General features: G+C 36.2%; 1 protein-coding gene across 9 annotated transcripts in view; it reads left to right on the top strand.

Moving 5' to 3' along the window:
- The window catches only part of LOC115442972 (serine/threonine-protein kinase WNK1), a 58,629-nt gene that overhangs the window by 21,759 nt on the left and 14,020 nt on the right, over positions 1 to 22,850 (top strand). For 8 of the 9 annotated variants that reach the window (XM_030168221.2, XM_030168219.2, XM_030168218.2 and 5 more), the window contains 13 exons: positions 3,200 to 3,322; positions 6,540 to 6,671; positions 7,252 to 7,392; positions 7,753 to 7,843; positions 8,190 to 8,298; positions 8,983 to 9,085; positions 9,544 to 9,716; positions 10,033 to 10,143; positions 10,527 to 10,636; positions 10,929 to 11,086; positions 11,628 to 11,716; positions 12,101 to 12,244; positions 12,608 to 12,772. In XM_030168221.2, the coding sequence (XP_030024081.2) occupies positions 3,200 to 3,322; positions 6,540 to 6,671; positions 7,252 to 7,392; positions 7,753 to 7,843; positions 8,190 to 8,298; positions 8,983 to 9,085; positions 9,544 to 9,716; positions 10,033 to 10,143; positions 10,527 to 10,636; positions 10,929 to 11,086; positions 11,628 to 11,716; positions 12,101 to 12,244; positions 12,608 to 12,772 (1,649 nt within the window). Of the gene's footprint in view, positions 1 to 1,038; positions 1,560 to 3,199; positions 3,323 to 6,539; positions 6,672 to 7,251; positions 7,393 to 7,752; positions 7,844 to 8,189; positions 8,299 to 8,982; positions 9,086 to 9,543; positions 9,717 to 10,032; positions 10,144 to 10,526; positions 10,637 to 10,928; positions 11,087 to 11,627; positions 11,717 to 12,100; positions 12,245 to 12,607; positions 12,773 to 22,850 lie in introns of those variants that run through there. The other variant, XM_030168222.2, reaches the window with a different exon arrangement.

Raw genomic sequence — 22,850 nt, 5'->3', positions numbered from 1 at the left:
AGCATTTGAAACGTTCGCGATATGATATCGGATATATGTGAATCAGTGGAGGTTTCTTGCGAACCTTCGTGCTGCGGTCTCGGGGTTGATTTTCATGAAAATCCCATCGTACGTGGAAATTGTGTGATGCATAATCAGACACTTCTAGTCTCTCTTGCAGTAAAGGTTGTGTGACTTATGTTTTTATTGTGTTTCGCTGTGTTTCTCGTGTGTGTGTTTGGTGTCAAATTGTATGAGCGTTTGGTAATTTTTTGTATATTTAAAAGACTAAATATTGTTTGACAAGTACCTGGTATGAGGAGATTGAGATATAATTTAAGGTGTCTCTCATGCAACAGTTTATCTGTGTAGGGTGATACCTAGGTACGCGTTAGGCAGGGTTTACCGGTTAGCAAAAAGCATCGGGACTCTTTGCTCAAATACTGGCCTTTAAAAAAATATGATTCGATTTTTAAAATCAATTTAATTGGTCAATATGTCGCCGGCATTCGAAATATAAACACTAGACTAGCACTATACCAACGTCGCAAGTGTAAGAAATCGCAAGTCGTTTCAAATTCTCGCAAACAATCAACCTATGTTAAGAAACCGGACTGTTCTATTGCATCAGCGACTATATCGAATTATTATACACGTTTATATAAGCTTATCACATATTTACGCACTTAAATGATGTCCATTGTAGTGGAATATTGACTCAATTAATAGAGACTTGACGTAAACTCAAAATCTATCACTCGCAACAGCAGCATTACGTACGTTGTTGTTTTCAATTAAATAAACAAACTTTCCATAGTACTGCACATCACTCGTTTTAATTCTGTATAGTTTCAACGTGAGAAGTTAAATCTCAGTGCCCAATAGATTTATTGGCTTCGATGTCCTCTAAACTGGAACACAACAATGTAACAACAAAATAAATCATACAAAGATAATTTCCGTACTACCCGCACAATGCGACGGGCGTTATTGGCAGAAATTGTACACAAAAGGCCGGTTGCAGCGTCCTCACGGGCGGCGACGGCGCAGCACAAGGGTGCGCGGCCGCAGATGCGCGCGCGCGTATGTGAACGCCCGCCATCTCTTATCACCGGCCCTTATCACTCTTCCCATTCAGTTGAGATTATGCCGTAACGTTATCCACATATGTTACAGCATATAAATAAATTATTTGTGAATGGACGAACTGTATTAGTCATTGTTTATTTTGAATTCGATAGTCGTTTGTTTACGCGGTTGTGAAGTCAGTCGGGATTTTTTCTCCGCCGCGCGCTGTGTGCTTGTCGGCTATTAAAAATTTAAATTTCGAATTTGGCTATCTGTGACAGTGTTTTTTTTTTATTTTAATTTTATTTTGTCGTATTAAAAGGAGTTTTTTCGTGAGTGCCGTAAGAAACGCGTTGGATATTTTCGCCAGTGATGTAAGCTAATTGAACACAAATGGCCCTGTGATATGGTTTATTTTTAGAAAAATATCGGTAATTATTTGTTGTTGAACTGGTGTTAATTACTGTTATAATAATATTGTTGTGTTTTATAAGGATTCGTTAGTACATTTGGTAAGTGTTAAGTGATAATTTGATTGACTCCTAATATAGATGTCTTATCGTGCATTTTATAAAAATGTATCTGAGATTGAAACTCGTTTTCTAAAAAAAATTGATATATTTCTGCTATTACATACAAACTTTATTCGGTTTCATTCGCGTTTTTTATATTATAAAGTTGAAGAATCTAGATATTGTAACTTTTTATTTTTCGGACGACAAACACTTCAGTCCCCCGTGACCATGTAGGCTGGAAAGTCTTTGAAAATCGCGACAAAATTATTTATAAAAAAACACTATAAAATTCGATAAATAGTTTTATTTCAATGTTCAACATTCGCATAATCATACGAAATCAGTTGGTATATGGGTCTGTATGAAAAATCTTGTTTTGATGACCTAGTAGCAGCAAATCCTATAGGACAGTGAGCCAGCTCTACTAAAAACCTAGATAAATATTTTATAATTTTAAAATCATTTGGAAAACTCACATCTCTGCTTACCTTTGTAGTGATACTATCTGAAAGCGTTTATCTTACGTCAAATTGACCACGTCACTCACTTAAACATGTATGTAAATTGTTTCTAATTGTTTTAATTTCCAATGCATGTTTATTGACTCATAATCATGATATTATTTATCGTTAGTTAATTACTGTAAATTTAATAAAACGTTTCGTTTATGATTTTGTTTTATACGGGACGACATAGTGATCCCCATTGTATCTGGCTTAGTGATCTACATTGCACCTAATGGTAAGCGGAGTGGGGTTCAGATAGAGTGGTAGACTGATGAGAGATGAGACATCATTATGTTGATCAGTTTATATTTGAGTTTTTCACGGATTGCTTTGGTGTCGTAGTTGTAATGCTTACGTGTATGACTTTGGCGTTGGGGTCTTGGATTCGAATTCCGAATCGGGACAAAAATTAATTGGTTTTTCCGCCTTAAATTTCTCGTCGGAACTCGGAGTCAGGAAGTTGGTGATGTGATACCCTCATACCACTGAATAATGTATAGCCCAAGATCCTGTGTGATCCTCTCTCCGATCATGACTGATAACCGTCTCACCGGACTATGAGAGTGAAGGAACAGAGAATGCACCTGTGCATTCATGTGAGGTGGTGTGCACCATGGGTGCAGTATTTGCCATGGCGTACGATTAATATCCGGTTCCTTCACAAACATATGCCCTCATATGTACCTATCTCATCAGACAAATGTTATCCATGCTGAAACAATATTGCATATTTTTAATGACTGGCTGACGTTAACTCGTATATCAGTTGATTCAGCCCTGGGCGAAGCGCCTAAGAAAAATTTACACAATGTTTCTTATCCTGGAAATCAAACAGAGAACCTCCCAGTCCTTGGCTCATATACACTGCAACCAAGCAGGCGACAAGCCGGGTCTCTTTTAATACTAATGTATATGAAATAAGAAATATAGCAAAGACCATAAGATGGTTCTCTTCTAAAGGCATACTTGGAATTTATCATAATCATCATCAGCCACATAAAGTCCACTGCTGAACATAGGCCTCTCCCAAAGATTTCCAGACGGGCTTGTCGAAAGCCGCCTGAATCCAGCGTGTTCCTGCTACCTTTATCATGGGATTTATAGAATGTATATATCTGTTTATATTTGCAGATGACATCAGGCCTACACAGCCACGGGCATTCGATATCGCAGCCGCCGGCGCATCATTTGGAGTCAGCCACCGTTATACCGGCGAAAGAGAAGACCGTGCACGGGAAAGAGAAGACGTTCAAGGTACCATTTATCTTAGAGATCGGCATATGAGCAAGTGGGTTGCTTGATAGCAGGTGACATCCACCGCTCATGAACATCTATTACACTAAGGAAAACAAGGGAAAAGGACAGGGGAGAAACTTGGAACAGACATTGATATTCTGCGAAGCAGTGGTGTTGACCCTAAAAAGAAGGTCCTTTAGTGCTGTAAAAAAAAGTGTTTATAGTGATGACGCTAATGTCGCTTATGCCCCATCATGAGTTATGACTGATTAGAAGTTCCCGCATCTTCTGCGCATCTAATATTTTTTTCTTGACTTATTCACACGAAACTAGAAAAATGGACTGTTTACGTTGCAATGTCGTAAATCAGTCTCGATTCAGGTTGATGGCAGATAGCATAGACGCCAGATTCATTTGTACCTAAAGTTCATGCATTTTTGTTTTTCTCTAGGTAACCGAAACTATACTATATGTACATATATTGAATTGGCTGGTATGAAACTAGTTAAAATGGTGCCGGAATTTTTAGAGATTGAAAGATGCTAAGCAGATTAACTTTAGGCTATAAATTTTGGTGATAACTATCTGAACCAATTTGCAGGATGCTATTAAATTTTCGCCTCTATTGGTTATTGATATAACTACACTACCGTCTGGGGATGCCTGTATCTTTTGCCGGATGGCACTTTCTTTGGACTTTACTTTTCTTAACCTGAAGTGCAGTGAAGCTACCTTGTCGAGCTACATAAAAAAGAAAATAATAGTGTTGGTCTATGACGTAAACAAGTTAATTTTCATATTTTTTTAGTTTCGTCTAAACTTCGAGACAAGTGCAATTTGTAATGAAAAGAATTTTGATACAAAAAGAAAAGATTTTGATGAGCTACTTGTGAAATATTGACTAAAACGTTTGTATTAAATATAGATTGTTAAATGTCATTTTAAAAAAAATTACCAAACAGAACAAAAGTTTTTTGACACGTTTAAAAATGGTTTATTATTATTAGTTCATGCTGCAATCAGATTAAAGATTACAAATTGAGATCGTTTATTGAAATCGGCTGTAAAACAAAATTGTCAAAGCGAAATCAATTGTAATGAAATTACACTGAGCGTTCTAAACGCCTTGTTAACCGACAGGATGTGACAGCGGAAAACCATCGTTACATATGAACGTACGTCTTTGTGCGTCGTATGCCAGTGGAAATGTTCCACGTTATATAAGATATCGCTCGCCGGGGATAGGTAGAGATGTATCCATAGCCATTTGAGTTTATGTTCCATGATTGGAATGAGCATGCCGCAGTCATAAGTACCATTGTCAAGAATATTGCGTTTAATTTTTAATCAATCTATATTTGTTTACAAAGCTGAAGAGTTTATTCGATTGAACATACTAATCTCAGGGACTACTAAACCGATTTTGATTTTTTTTTCACAAATAGTTGTGTAGCTGTAGGCTATTTTTTATACTGGGTAAATATTTATTCCGAATATTTTTTTTATGCTGACGAAGCCGGCAAAAGCTAGTTATAAATAAATAAATACAATATATTCACAAAATTAACCACACGTATAAACAGATCAAATTATTTTGCGGTAAATACTTGTCCCTTTTCTGTAGGTCTGCAGAATGATAATATTCTCTGAGCCTCTAAGCCGCATTATCATTTAATCTTCTTTCCTCGCTGTATTCACTTGACAACTGAAAGATAGGCCATTTTTTATGAATGTAAAATCAAGATACAAGCACATTTTTGATCTTAAAAAGTTCTAATATCAGAAAATATTACCTACGTGGAAATTTTAAATTCTTGTATAAAGTCTGACAATGCACTTTCGGTGGTGCGAAAAGAATGTCCTAACCTACAGCCATTCGTTATATCTGTTTACATAGTGGAATACCTCAGAAACATAGAAATTGGTACGCACTATTTTTATATCCATACATATACTGGATGCAGGTCGCTTCATGGATTTATCTGGAAATCTTTAAGGAAGGTCTACGTTCAGCAGTGGACTTCCAAGGGCTGTTAATGATGGCTTAAATATAAAACTGAAGTTATTGTAGATGTTGAGCTGAAAAATCGTTTCAGTAATTTCTGAGATTAGCGCGTTCAAATAAAATCTTCAGTTTTATATTTTAGTATAACTTATCAGATTTATGAAAGTTTTTTCTTATTATTTACATTTAGTTTTTCCTGTTACGGTCTAAACTATGAGGTATCAGTTAAGTAATAGCAACGAGATAAATATTTAAAAATAAAACACACATTCTTTCCGAATCTATAAAGCTCAATAATGCCAATCGGATTCAAATCTTTAGATACTTTATCTTATTTTGCTAGAATTATTCAAACACTCGACATTTATCTAAATCGGTCTAGCTATTTCGGCGTCATTCCTTATATATCTAATCGCATATGTATTGATATAAATAAATTATTTCGTTTCCGGATTTATCCGGTTTTTTGTTTTATTTTTTTTATAACCGACTTGTGGTTATACAGGATGTTCTGTAATATTGATCAAGTAGAATTGAATTGATACATGTTATTAAAAATAGAAAATATATGGATAAAATAAATTATCATTGCTTTTACGGATATTATAAAAACTTATTTATATCATAATATAATATTTTCACATATATTTCTAATAAATTTTCCTATCATTTGATTTCCTTATGACCCAAAACTACAACTATGTCTTCTGCAACACGTTAATAAACCGTGTTGTGCTGACAACTACCAGTATGGGCTGAAAATAGTAGAATGATTCTAAGCATTGGGTTTTTTCGTGAATAGTTGATAAATAGCTTCCTGCAACCTGTGAAAAAGGATTTAACGTTGACCCTACACCGTGGCTTTCATATCTATTATGACTAAAAGGGCATTATTAAATAACACTACTTTTAAACAAAAATAAACTATAAATCAAGAAGACCCTAGAGAAAACGCCAGGAAACCTTGCGTCTGTGTTGTGACTCCACTGTACCTGATAGTAAGTGGAGTCGCTTCCAGATAAAGTATCGAGTGAAGAGAGATATTCATGCCTCGTCAGTCTATACAATTTTGCCGGCCTGTCAGTTACCCTTTGCAAACAGGCTTACCTCAGGACGTGACATTTATACAGACCTTTGTGGAGGGTAGTACAGTTTGGTACGGCGGACGCATGCATATATTCTACCACAAGCAGAATCAGCACAGCGGTGATGATGCATGTCTGTTCTCAGGTTGTGGTCGGCAGCGAGGTGGGTGTGATGAAGACGCCGGTGCTGGGCCCGAGGCCGTACAACGCGCTCGCCATCATACACACGCAGCAGAGCAACACGTTTGATATGCTCAACTCGCTCACCACCAGCGTGGTCAGTACATGGTTAAACAATAGGCATGGTGGTTTATTTTTGACTAGACGAGCATACCGTTAGCTTGATGGTAAACGATACTACCGCCCATAAACAAGCAAACATCATATAACTTGAATTACAAAGTACTGCGTGGCTCTCTTCGTCATCCTGAGACATAAGATGTTATATCTCATAATGCCCAGTAACTACGCTGGCTACAATCATCCGGAACACAACACATGCATACTGCTGCTTAGCATCAAACTTGGACACGCTACCTACCCAGATATACCTCACATACCTACGATCTGAGATTTTGGCGGATTCAATATTTTATAAGAATGAATGAAGACGTACAAGTCGCCTGATGGTCAAACAAGAATAAAAGTAACTCCACTCGAAATTACTGCGCAAAACTGTATTAAAATCGACACCATGAGACATTAGTAAGTCTGTCTCGTAAGTATACTGACAGTGTCTTTTAGACCGCTACAAAATAGAGCTCACAGATTTCTGCTTGGTAGCTGGAATATCCAGAACCCATGTTCTTCACCTCACCTGTATTATGTACTTTAATAATGGTATTTCCATGTTGCAGGCGAGTCAACCAGTGGGCGTGGGAGGTTACCGTCGCCGCAGCTCGGGCCAGGGTCCCATCCGTGATCCAGAGCTGGACGACAGCGGCAACAAGCTCGTCGCGAGGCTAGAGGACGACGCGTTCATATCGGAACAGGATCTGGTGAGTTTCGGAGTAATAGTTTGGTGTCGAAAAATGAGGGTAGTTTTTGGGCGGTCGTTTAAATTATCAAGGGTTCCATTATCAAGAGGGAGCGGCAGAAGAAAGGTGTGCGAGAGGTGGTGGGGAGAGGGGGTTGGAGAAACAAAACTCGTAAGTAGTGGCATAGATAGACAATCAAGAGTGTAAGGGCAAATAAAATTGGCCCCACGATTCAGTGCGTGCCTCCGGTTCACTTCGCCCCCTAGCTCTACGCTACGCCTACTCATTATATATACATGGTAATACGAGCCATAAAAGTATAGGTATTTTATTAGTATTGGTGTGGTAGTTAGTTTAAGATATGTTTGTAATTGTTTACAGGAAGAAAACATAGAAATAGCGACCGGCAAGGGATTGCCGCACAAGCCGCCCGACGCGACCGACGAGGAACAGCCGCAGGAACCCCAGAACGGTACGTACAAAAGAGATTTCGTTATTTTTTTTCATACCATTGAAGACCAGTATGATGTTCAGCTGATGGTAGGATGTGGGATATGGTAGGCTATAGACCTGGTTTGATAGGGACTTGAAGAAGTACAAGAGACGGATGTAGTTACTCTTTTTATACTGGCACAAAAAATAACTTCTGCACCTGATAAGTAAAATACAGTCTAGGAAAATTTCAACTAGTGAGAAACGTATGATAGTTGCTAATTTTGCTGGCCAATTTCTTCTTTATTTCGCTTTATGATGCAGTAGACCCTAACACAAGCTCGGAGAGGCCATAAACGTTGACGTTGATCAATGACTTGTTCCAGGCATGGTGTACGGACCGATATACGAGCTGGAGAAGCTCGACCAAAAAGACAAACACAAAGAAGATAAAGAAGATGAGGAGGAACCGATCGGAGTGTCGCCGTGTGGCAGGTGAGCATGTCATTTCATTAGCGCACTATAATTCGAATACCTACTTCCTATATTATGAGGGCGAGAATTGTGACCTCACTGCACCTGATCGTAAGTGGAGTAGGGTTCAATAGAATGTCGAGTGATGAGAGATGATTACCCCTCGACAGTCGACACAATTATGCCGGCCTGCAGGAATCGGATATACACAGGCTGATCTCGGAACGCGACACACTTACATACGTTGACAATTATGGGTAGGAATTGTAAATGCGTTAAAGTAAATACAGTAACGGGTGGATGGATTTGGATGCAATTTGACATACAAGTAGATAGATAAATTTAAATATAGGTTACTTTTTATTCTGAAAAAGTACAAATGCAACTTTTCTGCCTCTTCTCTGCTTGGCGATTATCCCGGCCTAGGTGTCCGCCTTCCTACTGCGATCGTTCCATTTCGCCCGGTCTTTTGCACCCTACTCAGTGAGACCATTTACTCTCATATCTTCCTGGAGAACGCTTCTTGGTCCGTCCCTGGGAACGTGCACCTGGTGCGTTCAGGCAAAGGCGTTTGCCACCGATGTACTGCGGTTTTCTTAACACGTGACCATAGCAACAAAAATGCCACTTGTGTATCATGCGCTCTTTATTTAGTTACAGATGATTATCTGTTTAAATGATTGTTTATAATATTGATGTGTGCAGGTTTTTCAAATACGACAAGGAGGTTGGTAGAGGCTCGTTCAAGACCGTGTACCACGGGCTGGACACGCAGACCGGTGTGGCCGTCGCTTGGTGCGAGTTGTTGGTACGTCACCATTACTATATCTAGATATACCCGGCTGTAGCATTTAGTAAAATATTTTTTGAAGACTTCACAATATTTTTATATATCCGTTGTGCTATCGATAACTGTCTATGTAATGCTTAGTTGAATATATAATTTTTGCAGAATTCATTTGACTGCCTTGGCGTAGTTGTATGTGCGAATGCTGTACTGAGGTCTCAGGTTCGATCCCCGGGTCGGGCGATGATATTAGGTTTTTCTATTCATTATCAGCCCTGAATCTGCAATCACATCAATGGGCGGAATATATACGACGGAAAATAAATCTAGAATAAAAGGCGGGTGCGTGTGTAAGAATAAAGGTTATTTTATACTTATACTTATTTGTTTACTGGGCTTCAAGCTCAAAATTTTACCACCGAGTTACCTCATAAAAAACTACAATGGCCACTTAACTCCACTACCATACTGATTCACAGGAGAAAAAACTGAACAAAACCGAGCGGCTAAGGTTTAGAGAGGAAGCGGACATGTTGAAGAAATTGCAACATCCGAACATTGTCCGCTTCTACAACTACTGGGAGGGCACTGTGGCCAAGAAGAAGAACATCGTGCTGATCACCGAGCTCATGCTGTCCGGGACGCTGAAAGCGTGAGCTATTTGCACATAGTATATGTTAAATGCCATTATATAATTCAATATATTGTCAGTTATTTGTAGCTGTCGATAATGTTGTATGTTCACATATTAAAAAAAATATGTTGTCTTAATATTATGTATGAAAAGCGGAAGTTAGCGAATTATATAATGTTTTCATGATTTTTGACATATTAGTCTATTTCTCAATAGGTATTTGAATCGATATTTAATATCTTTATCGATAACATTGTCATTCCATTCGATTATTACCAATGCACTATTATTATCATTACTAAATATTTCTAATATTGTTTGTTTTTATCTCCAGATATCTACGAAGGTTCAAAAAGATCTACCCGAAGGTGTTGAAGTCATGGTGTCGACAGATTCTGAAGGGTCTGAACTTTCTGCACTCGCGGACTCCGCCCATTATACACAGGTAATGCCATCTTTTAATAAGTGAAGTTATGGGTAGTTTAGGCGTTGAAGTGTAGATGGCGCTTTATGAAAGTCTTTTTCGCGAAAATGTTTAGAGAATATATACTTTAATATGAACCTTCTATGTGTACCTTGCTAACTTAAACTTTGTTAGGTAATGATTAAGTTCACGACTATAGTTTGATAAAATCAAGAAAACAATATGCAGAGTGATAAAATCAAGAAAACAATACGCAGAGTGATAAAATCAAGAAAACAATACGCAGATTCTTTGTAAATATAAGAATATATTGCAGAATCAATTCATCTAAATCGTCATGCCTTCCACGCGAACAAAGACGTCTGGAAAAGTTAACGAAATATATTGTTTTATATGTTGTACAGAGATCTGAAATGCGACAACATCTTTATCACTGGTACGACTGGCAGCGTGAAAATCGGCGACTTGGGACTAGCGACACTCAAAAATAGGAGTTTTGCAAAATCTGTCATTGGTGAGTTATATTGAACGAAAATAATTAGCGACAAAAAGAAATTTTTGGTGGAAATATAAATATTTAAAACACCCTTAAAAATTCCTATAGAGAACTTCTCAGGTATGCAGGTTTCTTCACGATGTTTTCCTTAATCGTTAAAAAAAAAAACCGGAGGTGTGTCCTTGGGATTTGAACCTGCGGACATTCGTTTTGGCAGTCCTCACTCAAATAAGCTATTACCACTTAAAATTTCGTATTTACGTGCTTAGAAAAAATCTGTTATACATTACCGGTTATGTCCTTAACACAGGCACGCCGGAGTTCATGGCGCCGGAAATGTACGAGGAGCACTACGACGAGTCCGTGGACGTGTACGCGTTCGGCATGTGCATGCTGGAGATGGCCACCGGGGAGTACCCGTACAGCGAGTGCAGCGGGCCCGCGCAGATATACAAGAAAGTCGTGTCGGTGAGTTATTACCTCTACGTGCACTCTTCATAAACTCAACAAAGTTATATACAAAAAATACATCAAGATTTTGTCCCGAAGGCATATGCAGAGGTGTTGTCAACGCACATACTTTTCGCCATATGTATTTTTGGATGCGAAAAAAAAAACCGTTCTCCAAATGTCCTGTCGCAAGCAACAGCATACGTGATAAGTTATAAAACGTGTTATGAGACAACGAACGAACCAAATTGTTTTAATTAAAAAAGAATACCATAAACAATATTATACGCTATAGATGGAAACATAGATAAGACATACACCATTATGCATAAATGAAGAATTAATCTATTTAACAAGTTGCCTGCGGCGTATACGTGTTATGTTATGAGTGATGCGTACGCGGAAGTACACGTGACGTCACGCCTGCGTAATATAAAAAAAAAAAAAACATTAAACAAAAAACCCGAGCTCCAACCGTAGATAGATAATTTTTGCCGCCAAAATCAAAGTTTATGACTAAACCCACACTTTTTTTTTCATATGACTATTCTGTTGACAGGGCGTGAAGCCGCAGAGCTTGGAGAAGGTGACGATACCGGAAGTGCGGGAGATCATCGAGTCCTGCATACGGCCGAACAAAGCTGACAGGTGAGATAGCTTACGTATATCGAAAACTTATTAACAACAGTTCAGTTATAAGTTTACTATAATCATAAATAGCATAAGAAAAAAATCGATTTGATCTTAGAATTGATTTGAAATCGATATTTTATGACGTTTGATGTCTACAATTCACCAAATTGAAATGTCTAATTGCTTGTACTTACTTTTGTTTTATAAGATACTAGGTTGTGCCCGCGGATCCGCTCGGGAGATTTTTTTATTCGGGAAAAACGTATTAGTGAAAGATTTTTTAGGATCGGTTCAATAGTTACAAAGATAAGCCCCTACAAACCTACAAACAAACTTAATTTTTATAATATTAGTATAGATTTAAATTACCATTGTACATTGATGAATTGTCGACATCAGGCCAAAAGTGAAAGATCTGCTGAACCACGAGTTCTTCGGCGAGGACATCGGGCTGCGGCTGGAGATCGTGGACCGCGACCTGGTCACCTCCTCGGACATCACCAAGATACAGTTCCGCCTCAAGATCATCGATCCTAAGAAACGGTACGGGGTTTCTAATGATATTAATACTACTACTTAAGTTTATGATACTTACAGGTCATCTAGACCCGGCGACCATACGGAAAACTCATATACAATGGTGTCTTGTTTTGTGCGAAAATGATGATGGTTCTTTACATATTAAATTTGATTAATGTAGATAAACTTTAATCATAAGTTTATCGACCATACAAACTCGTAAAACGATGAAGACCACCAATATTTATTGTCATAAGCCATTCAATTTTCTTTTATAACAATGAAGACCACCAAATCTATTGCCACAAGACCCTAATTTTATGTCGGTATTTCAATTATATCTTCATACAGCATCATCCTTCAATAATAAAAATCTCTTATACTCAGATCGTACACGCACAAGGAGAACGAGGCGATCCAGTTCGAGTTCGACGTGGAGAACGACGACTGCGAGGAGGTGGCCAACGAGATGGCGAAGGCGGGACTCATCATGGAGGAGGACGCGCGCATCGTCTTCAAACTGCTCAAGTCGCAGCTCATCAGCCTCAACAGGTCAGTGAGTAGTGCTGTGTATACTGCCATGGCAATGTGACTGAAAGTGAACTGGCGTCAGTCGACCTGTTTTAACAATTAAAATGAGGAACGTCCATCGGTGGTCGATGTCTTTCTTATTTTCCAACAAGCACAGAATGATACAATGCGATTGATAAATTTGTCTATTCAGTATTAGGGCGATAAAAAAATTATAACATATGTATATAATTTACGGGCACAATAGACTGTGGAAACTTGTTTATACGCTTCAAATCTCTAGACATTTTTAGATTTCTGCGTTATTTTAAATCTTATACGTATACCGCTACGACTCTATAGCACATACAGCCCTTATTTGGCATTTTTTTTAATTAACTAAATCTACCTAACGCATCAACAAACAAGACAATAATTTCGGCAAACAAATTGGTTTCTAAAATTACAAATAACGATAAATCGAAATGATATTTTAACTCGACATTTTGTAATAGTTATTCCTAGAAACAACATTGCTTGCGTTCAACTTCGAGTCACGCGATTATCGTGCTCTGTTCAACGAAAAATTATATACATTTCACTTGTTGTTTCAAAGCAATGTCACATTGCTAGAGTTGGGTAGATATTGGCATAGTTAGACGTATTTTTTTGTTATTATTTTATGCGTAATTGTGAATAAACAAACTTGGATACGAAACATCGTGTTGTCTTCCTCACATGCCTGGTTTTAAATGCCGGTGACGTCACAACACATGCGTTTTATATATTTAATGCGAATTTTTTTTTGATAAAACTTGAATGATTAAAGTCAATTTAAAATGTCATCTACTACCGTATTCTAAAACAAGAACATAGTCCATAGCCCCTAAAATAAAACATTCTGTATCTATAGTTAAAATATCGATCACCATTCCTGCGACTAAGCAAAACGATGTATATCTTGTAATTAAATTTGGCAACATTTTCACAATTACGTAATTAAACAGAACTCTAAATATACCGTCACTAGTCGATACGTATATTTTTTTTCATACGATCATACTGTTTGCATGAAATTCTGATTAACGAACCGCTGGAGTCGTGCGACCGTCGTCGGCGCGATGGAAACGCGAGTCTGTCACGCGACCGTACACTCTGTTCGATTGTTTATCGTATTTGGTGTGTTTCGTGTTTTGTGTTTGAGTTTTCGAGTATATTTTAGTGTGGTAAGCTTCTTGTGTGATGGTACGATTATGAAGCTTTTTTTGCTGTCTAAGAACAGTGTACAGGTCCTGATAAAAAAAAAAATATTTTACTTCTTAAAATTAAAAGCGAGAAAATTATAATATAAAAACCGAGATAAAATTCGCAAAATAGTTTTATTTTACTGTCTAACATTCGGATAAACATAAAAAATCATTTTCTTGTTCTTTTATATCATATCTGCCATCGTTTATTTATCGTTGATTTTGCCAATGTCGAGTAATAATAGTAAATACAAAACAAAAAGAGACAATAAATTTGGGAATAAAAAAAAACTCCATTTATAAAAACTTAAAAAATTTCATGTCGGAGTAATTATTGTGTGTAACATCATAGTAATATGAAGTACTCAGTAATTGGAAGGTTAAACAGGCGAAGAACTAGCCTTGCCAATATTATAATCTAGACATTAAATTTATATGCAATCTGTTAAAAAATGTGTGTCGCGTTCCGGGATCATTCTGTGTAAATAGTAAATAGTAAAATCCTTTATTTGCAAAAAAGTTGGTACAGTATAGAATCTTAACTAGTCATTTCTGATCAATCAACTTTTGTCAAATTTATTGACATGCAATTTTTTTTTTTTTTTTATGTGTATAATAATAAAAGAAAATAATTAATTAGGTTAGGGCAAGTTTTAGTTATAAATTTTTAAATTAAAATTAAAATTTGGTTGTCAATGGAATTTAACATAAGTTTTACATTATGATGCCTATTGTAATATGATTAATTTTGAATATTGATTATGATTATTAATTCTAGAATACAAAATGTCGCAGATAATCTTTATACAGTACTGTTTCCGTTTTTTTTAATTTTTATAGTTCAAGAACTCCTGGATTGTGTAGAAGCATCTTTCCAGAAGCCATTTTTTTAATTTTTTAACAAATAATCTTAATGGTAGTTCACGTAGACATTGTGGAATTTTATTATATATTTTAACACACATACTATGACAGCTCTTTTGATAAAGGGTCGTTCTACATTTTTTCATTACTAGCTTTGTTGGGTCTCTTTGACTGAACAAACTATTGTCACCTATTTTCTTAAACAACTGTGGATGTTTTTTGACAAATAGTCCAATTTCGAGGATATACAGACCGGTCAATGTAAGTGTTTTTGTTTTAATAAAAAGTGGTTTGCATGAATCTAAAGGTCCTACATTGCATATTGCTCTTATACATTTTTTTTGAGCCAGGAAAGCTTGAGACATTTGTGGTGAATTGCCCCACAACTATAGGCCATATCGCAAAACTGATCCTACATACCCGTGGTAAGCTGTTAGTACTGTATGTTCCGAGGCTATCCTATGTATATCCGGTTTAAACGAACTGGCATAATTGTGTCGACTGGCGAGGGATAATCCACATTGTAACTGGACCTCTGCTTACTGCCAGGTGCAGTGGGATGATTTTCCCTTGCCTGTATAAAAAACGCCTCTACTAGAAACGACGGTATCCGTTTGAATGGCCGGCACAGCCCGTCTTCGATCCAAGGCCGTTTATTGTAAAATTGCGATGGATTTTTTGTCCCACTTTTCTTATCTCGATGCATACTATTTGCATTATTATAATATCGAAAGGCGTAATAGGTTGAGAGGATGACTTATTGGTTCACCATAATCCATGGTTAATGTAGAGACAAGATATTTGTTTTAATATTCCTTATTCACAGTGGCAGCATTACTAGGGGTTTCACTCTTACTCGAGGGGCCTCGCTCGATGCTTTAGTTGAGAACCTATTTTTATGCTCCCGCCTGGAGTCTTGCGTTCGGCAAGGCCGCTCTGGGTTATTCAAAGGCTACTTATGGAACCCTATTATATTTTTCTTGGTAGTACCCGCGTGAAAGATATTTGCTGGAATAAAAAACTCATTGTGTTTCCGAGATAAAATATGGCTTGATAGGTCTATAATATGTGCTGTCGAATTTCACCTAAAGGGCGCAAATTCAAAACTGGTTTGATACTGAATAATAAACCGAATATCGCTTTGCTCGATTCGGTATTCGAACTTAAGACCTAATAGCAAAATCCACAGAGGCAGTCGTCATATTACTATCTAAACTCATTAAGAAAATTCTGTGATTACTTCTACAACTAAACCTTATTCATAGACTTTTACATTTATAATAATAGACCATAATAGATACTTTGCTAACCTAAAATAGCCCTTAAAATATGGAAAGTATTTTGGTAGCAGACTAATCGTATTGTCGGCCGCCAGTTTCCGATTTGCATACTAGGCCATGCGAATATCACTGCGCGCACGAGATATGGTAATGGCTGATATACTTGTAACTGAATTAGAAAAATATTTGACTAAATACAGTGACTACACAGCATTATTGTAAGCGAATTAGGATCCAGATAGAAGGTTGACTTTAGTTTAGTTTTTATCCGTGGTGCTTTAAAACTGGCCTGTCTTGTTGTAAAGGTCCCTATACTTGGGTTAAAATGCCTCCTTGGTTCATTTTGTCTCCCGCTTTGCTGTGGAGGGAAGTGGACAATTAATATTTCCAACTTCTGCCTATCTTTCTATTTGATTGATTTCGTTGCGGGATATAGACAAATTAGTGTTCCCTGAGACTTGCCGAGCTTCACCACTCGGTGTCATAAAATACGTACCACTGCTGATCCTGGCTAACAGGAGTTGTAATGGTGGGCGTGAGGGCGGGACAGACTGACGAGTGATTATCCTTCGCCACACGACACAAACATGCTGGCCTGCTTACGGTTTTATTATTGTCAAACAATATTAACTTTAAATTTATTTTGTCGTTCTGCATGGCGTTGCTATAGTGTAAGAGCGGTCTTGTCGCTTACTATCACTCGAGCCGTTTGCTCGTAAACAATGACTTTCCTTCGGCCGCCATGTTAAAAGTTTCAGAATTATTATCAGTAATTAGCAGCTGATATAAAATTGTCGTGTAGTTTTCACACACCACTTAACAACGGTATTATAAAAATAGTTATTCTGCATCCGAGCAACATCAATTTTCATGTTTAGCAGCACGAGTTAATTACATCCATCATGGCGTAAAGCCAACAAGCTTACCTCTCTTATCTAAGCTAAAAGCGTGTATTACTCTGATTGAAAACGTTTAGCGATAACTCAAATGCATTGCTTGCCAACGAATTGATATTCAATTATGTTGCTAAATACATAACGATTTTACGATTCTTGTATAATGTAGCCATCGGCGTGCACTCGAAAATTGTAGACCTATTTCCATTGGAATGCTGGTGGGATGGCATCGTGAATATTAAACTAGATTTTGCTTGCGGTTACGCCCGCGTATAAGTTTTTTGCGGGATAGAAAGTAGCCTGTAGGATTTGGGAGTAATGTAGCTTGCTATTAGCGAAAAAAAAACAAAATAGTTTAGTATTTTGTGAGATTAGCGCGTTCAGACAAAAAAGAAACTCTTCAGGTTTAGTATACATAGATACCGAACTGGGAAGTCTACCACCCTATTCCTTTGATAGCAGTACATACCTCAATTGCAATGTTTTCTTTGATCTTTAATCGACTTCAAAAGAGGGTTACACTATTCCTGTTTTTTTTTTATATATATTTGTTCAGCGATATTCTTTTAAAAAATGTCATTTCATTCCGAAATAGTCAATTGGGTGCAGGATTCGACCCCGCCCTCAGAACCTCTCAAGAAATCTTTGTATGTCATCATTTAAAATAGTCCCTCAAACGTGCACCCACGATAGAAACGCGTCGATATCGGTTCAGTAGTTTTGATAATGTATCCACGCCTCATCGCGGACGATTAATTGCGCTGACGCAATCGTAATTGCAATCGTGATGCGTACCGTGCCGCGTATGCGCAGTACGGCAGTAGGGCGACTTTGTTCAATGTATTAAAAATAGACAATATTACATAAGCTGATTAGAGGCTGATTCTTGTAAACTATTAATGAGTAATTTTGGGAAAATGTTTTCATGTTTGTAGGTTTGTTGAAGTAATCGTAGAAAGAACTGAACAAATTTAGATGAAAGTAGGCACGGTTAGACCATTTTCGGGATTAATTCAGGCTACTTTTTATCCCTGTAATTTGCTTCGATGGAAAATAATGGAATTTTTAAATTTGATTTTTAATAGATGGCACTGGCGTCGTATAGTGTTTTAAGAACTTTTGAAGCGGAAAATGATTTCACGCGAGCGAAGCCGCGAGTAATACCTAGTTATATGTAAATGCATAGTGTTGTTTATCTTATAAATTTTAACAGGAAAACAACAGTTTCTAAATTTTTTCCTGTTTAAAAATAATTTGAGTAGTAGGAAGGTAGGAAAAATAGTTTCATGATTTTTATTATTCCTATTTAGTTTGATGTGTCCTTCGTGAATATATTAACTTCATTACTGCAGACGGATTATAGGTGTTTAATAAAATATGTTAACCCAGTTTTAATTAAAAATACAGTCCAAAGTATTTCGATTCGCAGTACACGCGAAGGTCAATATTTGTATTGATGTTATCAAACCAAAGCCGCCGCATTCCGGTTCATGCAGACCATAAACGTGCAACGTTTGAAATGTTACGTCAAAATGGCACTACTATGGGAACTAGGTTTGGTAGTCAACGAGCGTATCATAACGGAGCTTTTAGCATTGAATAAGCAATGAAGTAGACCATGGCATTGACTTGACGTTTATTGTTCTTTCTACTTATTGTTGGACACATAATTTTAATGAAAATAAACAGCTTTATTTCGGGGAGTGTCTTCTTGTTATTTTATTGAAATTATTAAATATCGTCAATTTAAAGGCTAATTAACAAAGCGACATTTATTTTTCGAAAAATTTTAATTAGGTATAAAAAACAAAAAAGTGCTGATTTTAAATACGTATGAAACTTAGTGTTGCAAAAAAATATCGCTTAAGTCAATTAGCATTTCAACCGTCGATTAATATCTTTAAAAACATAGTTTATTAATTCCAAAAATATTTAGTAGCACCTTTTCAAATTTGCGGATTTGAATGTCCATGACCTACCGGTTAATGACCAAAACGGAGTGTGACGGCGGGGACGGGGGTCGCGTGCAATATAAACACGATATCGTACTGTCGACTCACTGCGTTGCGCAAACACATCGCGTTATGTCAGTAAACATTGTGTTGTGTTCGAATGCGTTGCGACGCGTGGCGCTTGTTTTTCATTTTTGTTTAAATGTTTTTTTTTTCATTTTTATTTATTTATTTTTTATTGTTATGTTTTTTCGAATAAATTGTTAAAGTAACATGCGGCCTGTGTGTTTTTGTGAACGTTCGAGAAAGTAATAGTGAATACGGGAAAATAGTGTTCGTTTCTGTTAATTCTATTTTTAAATTTGTTTTGTTTTTTTTTCGGAAGTGCTGAAGGTTTTTTCAAAGTAAAATTTCCGTAGAGGATAAAGTTTGGTGACTGTGTTTATTGTTGAATTCATTGGATTAGAATGCGGTGAGTTATAAATCTGGTTTTTATTGTGTTAGTGAACTTTCTGGCAGGTTCACTGTAGTTCACACGACGGCGACAAGTGACGAGAGTTTTGCTCACAAACGTTTTTTTTTGGAATTTAATTTTAGATAATACGCATAGAAGTACATTTAATTTTATTTGCCATACCATGAATGAAATATCATAATAATTTTGCACTCGATTGTAAAATAATAGCACGCAGTCTGGACTTTGTTAAACAGGTACAAAAAATAATCAATTTGTTAATTTATTACAATTAGTTTTTTATTTTCTCTCGGTACGAGGTCAGAGCGTTTCTGGCGCCCCGTGCATTTAAACACAATGTTTATTCTCATGATATTTGCGTTTGTGGCTAAAGCATAAAGAATTAGCTAGAGCGCTGTGAGAAATATCAAAATCAAATTCAATGAAGGCATACAAAATAAAATAAACACTATATAACTAAATATAGAGTATAATATTGCATCTCCGACCTCATTCATTATATTCCGTAGCCGTGCCCGCATCTTACATCATCTTCGCGGCTTTATTTCAATACTAATATAAACAATAAGGACTCGTTTCGCAATTTTTAAGTAAATTACATTTACATTACTCACATGAAAGTATAAACCAATCAAATACAAAAGTCACACTCTAATCGATATTCCCAAATAAATGATGAGTACCATCTATACAATATTATTATATAATGATTACCATCGATATTAGCTGTTTAGTAGGATGACTGTCAAATAAAAATTACTTGGAACTTGTGAAACAGGCCTGAAGCAGAACAAAATTAATCATTATTTTAAATATTTATTAGCTCTCTGCTGGCAGAGGTAAAGCGCCATTATCCGTACACGATATCAATAGCTTTTTGATCCAGGTGCAAAATGGACCAAACAGAACTAAGTATTTTGATATGCTTACAAATGACTTATTTTTAACCGACTTGAAAAAGGAGGAGGTGCTCAATTTGACTTTATTTTTTTTATTGTTACATTCTCGAGATTGGATCGAACATTAAGCTTGGGATCTTTCATTGAAAACGATGGTTAATCAACTTATACCTAAAGGTGTTTTTAAGACCATTTCTTGGTGTTAATTTTTATCCCTCAGTTTTAAATACTTTTCACATATCACATTTATGGACCAAGTGTCTGAGTTTTGGTATTTTGTTTGTCAGATTTATGATTTAATGAAGGTTTTCTTAATTAATAATTGTTAAGGCCTATGTTCAGCAGTGGACTGCAAGGAGCTGATGATTATGATGATGATGGTTTTCTTTGTGCTTTTGTACGAATAAACTTTTGTTTATAAAAAATACTTAATTATCATGAGTTTTCTCTTTTTAAATTATGTTAAAACGTATTATTTAAAACGATAACCACATCAAATTGTATACGTAGATAAGGAAAATAGAATAATGTGCCAGCGATTGCCTTCATTATCAGATAAACATAAAAATATTTGTGATACAAAACTAGTATCTTAATGAAGTTAATGCAGACTTTGTTTGACAGTTATTAAGGTATTATCGTGTTTATTTTGAAGTCTGTAATTATATAAGGTATATAGTGTTTTGGCGAAATCATAGGACATAATATATTATTTTTCGTAAATTTTTATGTGTAAGGAAAAAACTATGGTAGGTATTTTATTAATCAGCTTCATTTTGACATTCATAAATGAAATCACATATTTACTCGCCTTTACCTCTGCTTACATTGTGCCAGAACTCATCCATTATAACTCATATTCTGACCAATAATCCAAGCTTTACTTTTCTGATTTTTCATTTGGTGTTAAGTGTAAATAAGGCGTGCTCATGAGTATATTTCTAATTAAAAGTTCCGGTGCGACGTATTCGGTTAGACTGCTAGTAGAGGCATTAGAGCGCGTAAATTTTTAATATTTTTTTTATTGATTTCGTTTGAAACTTGCACTTTTTTATTTAACATGTACAATTCCTGTTACTTATTGTCAAGTGTTATTTTTGAAAACATAAGTGTGTGGTTTCAATTAGTAGAGACATATCAAAATGATACTGTATAACTGAATCACTCTAAGTCAGTGTATGATTATTGCCGCGGTTAGTCATAATAGTATAAGCAAAAAATTACTGTATAGCCAAAGTGTTAAGAAGATTTTAGTTTCGACAATTCCTAGAATTCTAAATGTTCCTGACTGTTTTTACCTCAGCTTAAAATTAAATTAAAAATCTTAATTTTCCTGAGAATACACTTTACCTAGATAATCATTATGACCTATAAAAGTACAAATTAACCCTTTAACTAAGGTGCTTACAAGAGACTCGTGCAACGGCCAATCGATCCACAGTCGTGTGCAGCTAGATTTGCTAACGGTTACCATGGTGACGGTAGTTAAGACTACCAACATCCTTCAGCGACCTGCAGGCGCGACCTCGCGTGATTCCATGATGATTATTGAGGCCTCAGTCTCGGCGCGGTATTGTAAGAAAGCATTCGCGGATAAGACATTGCTAAATTGTTTGTGAAGGTCGAAATACTCGAGTCTTTTTAAAGAAAGTTGTTTTGGAATGGATGTATTTGCGAATCGTTTGTTGTTTGTTTAATTTGATGTATTAGTTAAGTATTGCTATAATGTAAATTTTAGGTTTTCTAAATATTTTATTTTGTGAGTGAAGATTTTAATTTTGATTTATTTTCTGTGGTTGAGAAATGAGGTTAGTTTTGATTAGTGTAAATAATTCACTTCGTGAGAGGTATGTCATACGGTACTACGAAATAGGCACCACGCACCACCGCGTTGTCTATTTCTGCTACCAAGCACCAGTGTGATATGGCTGTTGTGTTTCAGTTTGGAGGAAATTGTAGTGAGTCAATTATTGGTCATAAAACTCTATATTAAAGTATCTCGGAAGAAAATGCAGTCCATTGCTGCACACAGCTTTGTGATTTTTTTTTATTCGTGCACCAATAAAACCACCACCAGCATAGTTATTTTAGCTGTTTATAGAAAATCAGACAATTAGGAAATCTTTTTCTGTATATATCACGCAAATCGTTCCACAAATCCCAGAGAGGTCTGTGTAGATGCATAAAAAATACCGCCTTTTTCGGAGACCGGTAAATCCCTATATCGTGAATTTATCGTTGTTTCACAGGTTTCCTCAATTCTGTTATATCCAACACAGGAAATGTCTATGCGGGATAAATACTTCATGATATTATATTGTGTGTAAATTTTATTAAGAGGAACATTATTCGTACAGGAAATACATTGTCAATTAAGTTAAACAATACTTGAATAAATATACGAAAATAATGTTCAATTTAAATCAGGCACATACTTTAAGTTTATATACGTAAATGAAGTGAATATTTTTTTTGGTTTGTAGTATTACAAGGTAAAGTTTTCCTGC

This window comes from Manduca sexta, chromosome 3, assembly GCF_014839805.1.
Source record: "Manduca sexta isolate Smith_Timp_Sample1 chromosome 3, JHU_Msex_v1.0, whole genome shotgun sequence".
NCBI classification, from domain to species: Eukaryota; Metazoa; Arthropoda; class Insecta; order Lepidoptera; family Sphingidae; genus Manduca; species Manduca sexta.
This window is presented reverse-complemented; position numbering and strand designations above follow the sequence as displayed.